Raw genomic sequence first — 4166 nt, 5'->3', positions numbered from 1 at the left:
TGAGAGCTTCTGCCAGGCATGTCACATCCTTCCGAAGGTGGCCCCAGAAGAACTCTTCCACATCCTCCGGTTTCTCTTTCATCAGGTCTAGAACGGCCTGGAAGACAGGGCAGGTTCCTCCATTAGGCTCTCAAGCTCTTCTCCCAAGCCCGGCTGAATGCTCCTCATAGTGTGGTGGTTGCTCACCCGTTTGTCAGTGTGGATCCCCAGCAGGAGGGATGAGTGGAGCAGAGCTCTCGCAAGACCGACGCAGGCAGGCGACAGGCACCTCTCCAGCTCATTCCTCCGTGAAAGAGGACTACCCAGGATGTACCCTCTCTCTGTTTGATCCTTGGTGCTGTGTTCAGAGAAAGCAATTTACCCACCCCATCTTTTGCCAGGTCCCATCACATGACCACGGGACACAGAGACCTTTGCTTTGGCCAGCTACCGCATTTCCCCCAGAGCCAGTGGCTCTGCAGGAGGATTCGCAGACGGGTGAAGCTCTCTGGGGCTGTGGAGCCAGGGGGGTTGACTTACACATCCTTACGCCTGAAGCCTGACTCAGGCTTGTGGTTAGTTCCCCCAACAGCAGCACCACACTTGCATTTCTTCACTTCCATGGGAAACCCACACTGCATATGGACACAAGAGAGTGGAGTGAGAGAGAAGGTTGGAAGCCCAGTTGGGCGCTGAAGACATCTAGCAAAAGCTGAGAGCACCCAAGGGGTTTCCACGTGCTCCACCCGGCTTTCTACATGGGGTCATTGAAAGCTAATGAGAAGCAGGAGGAGACACAAACATTTCCAGAGCAACCAGATACTTCCCACAGCCAGCAGGACATGTTCAGCCATTCAATTGGGGACGAGACTAACCAAGACCTGGAATCAACAGCTTTGCACCATTCCTCCCTCAGGGAGACACAAATCCCAGCTGGCTTGGAGAAGCACCCAGTCAAAACAGCTGGGTCAAACAGCCAAAATGTGTTTCATGATGGTGGAAAGGGGTTGGGCATCTCTGGGGGCCAGAAGAAAACCTAAGTAGTTCATCCCAAGCCTGGCTTTTTCCCATGGAGATGATAGAGATGCAGTGAGAAGCATGACAAGACAGAGCTGTGAAGACCACCAGCCAGAAGGAAACACTTACCTTGGTCACAACCCAGTATGAGCCACACCGACAAGCTGCATGTGAAACAGGACATGGTTAGTCAGTCATCTCCCACAGCAATCTCCATGATGGGAACATGGCCAGAAGCTCACCACGAGGGTGACAGGCCTGGCTCCCACCTCCTAGTGTCCAGCCCCACCATCTGCCTCTCCCAGAGCTTGTTGAAAAGGGACCCAAATTTGCTCCACCCAGGTGGAGATGGTGAAGAACTCAACCAAAGGACAGAAATGGCCTTCAGGAGTCTTTAACCCCTTCTCTCTGCCCTCTGGCCAATCTCGAGCAGTTGCTGGTAGGTCCCCTCCATGTGCAGGAGCAGTGAGATTCCCCCATCACTTACTCCAAATCTTATCCGTCGCACCAAGTTTCCAGTTCTTCTCATCAAAAAGCAGGTCTCCAGGCATGGTGGGAAGGTAGGACCCCTTGGAAAGAAAATGTGGTGGAAAGTAAGGCATGGTGGGTAACTGTCTTCCGAGTTCGTTTCCCACCTATCTATCTGAGGAACAGTTATGGAAGAAGGGTCCTCCTGGATGGCCACTATCATCAGGGAGAAGCTTCCAGTGAGGGAATGGGGACCAAGTGAGGGAGCAAAGTCCATCAGACAGGGAGACGTGAGGTTGGAGTGACCAAACATGAGCAAAGTCCTCAAGAGTCCCACTTACTTAAAATGAGTTTTGATTCTGGAACTGAATTCACCACGGGCCAAACATGGCCCCGATGGGAAGGGGGCTGTTGACTTGACTTCTCGGAAAAGCAGCACAATGCCCTGGTTGCTTCCTGCAGCCCTCAAACACCAGGAACAACTAACGCACAGACAGACCTGAGGGAAAGCCCAGCTCAGGAATGAGCGTCTCCACCACCACCTGAGTGATGGAAGACCTTTGGCAGAAGGTGGGCACTCAGACTGGGCTTCAAACTACCTAATCTCCCCCAACAAAGCTGTGCCAGTGCCCCAGCTCCCCTTGAGAGGGTAGAGAGGTGGACCTCTCCCGTTGACCGTCCACCTCATTCACATCTGAAACACACCAGGATGGATGGTCGCAGTTACTTCTCAGCCCAAGGAACGAGAAGGAAGAGGAACAATGATCTACAAAGCCACAAGGTGACCAAAACAAAAGCCACGTTGCACCTGGTCAGAGGGGCGGAGAGAGCTGTCCACCTCGGCCTTGCGACTCACCTTCACCACGTCAGGCTTGAAGCAGATGTTCCTGAGGAGGTGAGTGATGCGACTCGGGAACAAGGCCAGAGTGAGTGCAGTGTGGAAGACCACCTCCAACAGACCCGGGTCTTCCCTGTTGCCCAAAGCATCCATGATCGTCTTCAGTCTGAATTCCAGCAGCTTACCTGTGGCAGGTGGCAGCCGGAGGATGTTCTCCATTTGTCCCATGACAGACTACAAAAATGAACGGAACAGACGTGAATGAAGGCAACCAGCATGGCGCCCCAATGTGAGTTGTCTCCTGGTTTCACCAATGAGCTTCGGTGTCCACACAAAGTCCCTTTTGTGTCCCCTGGCAGCAGGGAGCTGCCATGGCTCTCCATCAGCACAGATAGAAACCTCTTTCCAGGAGGTTTCCAGATCAACCAGCAGTTCCAGACCAACAATGGTTCCAGATCATAAAACAGTTCCAGGCCAACCAACTGTTCCAGATAAACCAATGATTCCAGACCAAACAACAGTTCCAGACCCAAACCCATGGAAACCTCCCATTAGAGACAGACGGATACTCACAGTCAAGCTCTGGTTTTTGGTGGCATTTTCGCTTTTTAGCTGGTTTTGTGCTTTGTCCAGCACTGAGAACATCAGTGTTTTATTCGACCACGAGCTTCTGTCCTGCAAACCACAGATGCACGTTGTTAAGCCTAACAAGCAAGGGGAAGGGCACAGAGAGGAGGTTGGCTGCACCCTATCAGGGCTTGTTGCTCTCCTTAGCTGGAAGGGAGCCCCATGAGTCAATGCTATAGGGCTCGAGCTTGGCAAATCCCACCCCTCTGGCTCTCCTGTAGAACAAGGTTCTCAAGAAACAACCCACCTGAGAAATTTCTACCCCCTGGGGTAAAATCCACTTCTCCACCTGGAGGATCTTCCACATGGAGGTGAGCCCATAGACATCACACAGATTTCGGATGAGGAACACCTGAGGCCACGGAGTTGGAGCCTTTGCAACCAGCTGCTTCATTGTGGTCACCAGGTCATGCTCCTTCTCATTCCTCTCAGCAGCGGGTGCGTTGGGATCTGCAGCGGGAAAGGAGATTTCTCGCTATGGCTCCTGGTGGTGGCGCGTCACAAATGTCCCTCACCAAGAGCTGCTCGGGAGCAGTAGGATCTTCTCCCCACAGGTTCAGCCATGGCTTCAGGTCAAGGCACAGTGGGTCCCTTAATACGCAGGGAGATACTTGTGTGGTGGTGCAGACCACCCCCTGCCCTGGCACGCATCATGGGGTCGACACCAGCCAATGTCATTCTTGCTGTAGTTACAAGGGCTGTGGGCCCAATGCTGTTTCCACTGCAAGTGGGCTGGGATCATCCGGCATTTTCTGATCTTGTCTGCCGAGGCTGGGAGTGGGGGCGATCTGGTACCTTCTTGTTCTGGTGCAAATAGAGCCACCTGGGACAATTGGGCACTCCCTGAGCACGCCTGGAGCTCCTGATCACCTGTGAAATGTACCCAAAAACTCCTGCTGCCCACATCACAAGCCCACTCTGAAGGGTGCCAAGACCACCTGACAAGATGGCGGCCACAGGGGGAGAAATAGTCTGAAGCCAATCAACTTGTGACCCTGTAAATATCGACCCTAAAGGGAGGTCCTCAGAGCTCTCTGAGATCACGGTGGGCTGCGACCCCATATTTCGTGACGTCGGATTGATGCCAGCGAAGGAATTACAGCGAGTAACTGTGAATATAGCGAATAACGGTGAATATGGCGAAGGATTCACCGGAATTCGCTCTCGCAACGTTCAGAGATGGCTGGCACCACGATCTACTGTAATCTGCAGAGAGAGAAACATCTTAAACTCTGTG

The 4166-nt window shown here is 53.0% G+C and overlaps 1 protein-coding gene across 1 annotated transcript in view; it reads right to left on the bottom strand.

Moving 5' to 3' along the window:
- Positions 1 to 4166, bottom strand: part of LOC104493572 (E3 ubiquitin-protein ligase RNF213-like) — a gene marked incomplete at its 3' end in the record, with an annotated part of 44910 nt that overhangs the window by 3212 nt on the left and 37532 nt on the right. Inside the window, exons 49-54 of the mRNA XM_010136282.1 lie at positions 3177 to 3379; positions 2876 to 2977; positions 2321 to 2536; positions 1484 to 1565; positions 1126 to 1160; positions 530 to 614 (exon numbers count right to left, since the gene is read on the bottom strand). Coding sequence (XP_010134584.1) covers positions 530 to 614; positions 1126 to 1160; positions 1484 to 1565; positions 2321 to 2536; positions 2876 to 2977; positions 3177 to 3379 — 723 coding nt within the window. The remainder of the gene's footprint in view (positions 1 to 529; positions 615 to 1125; positions 1161 to 1483; positions 1566 to 2320; positions 2537 to 2875; positions 2978 to 3176; positions 3380 to 4166) is intronic.

Source organism: Buceros rhinoceros, unplaced genomic scaffold (assembly GCF_000710305.1).
Source record: "Buceros rhinoceros silvestris isolate BGI_N320 unplaced genomic scaffold, ASM71030v1 scaffold5395, whole genome shotgun sequence".
Taxonomy (NCBI): domain Eukaryota; kingdom Metazoa; phylum Chordata; class Aves; order Bucerotiformes; family Bucerotidae; genus Buceros; species Buceros rhinoceros.
Note: the sequence above shows the minus strand (reverse complement) of the source record. Positions and strands in the feature narration are given on the sequence as shown.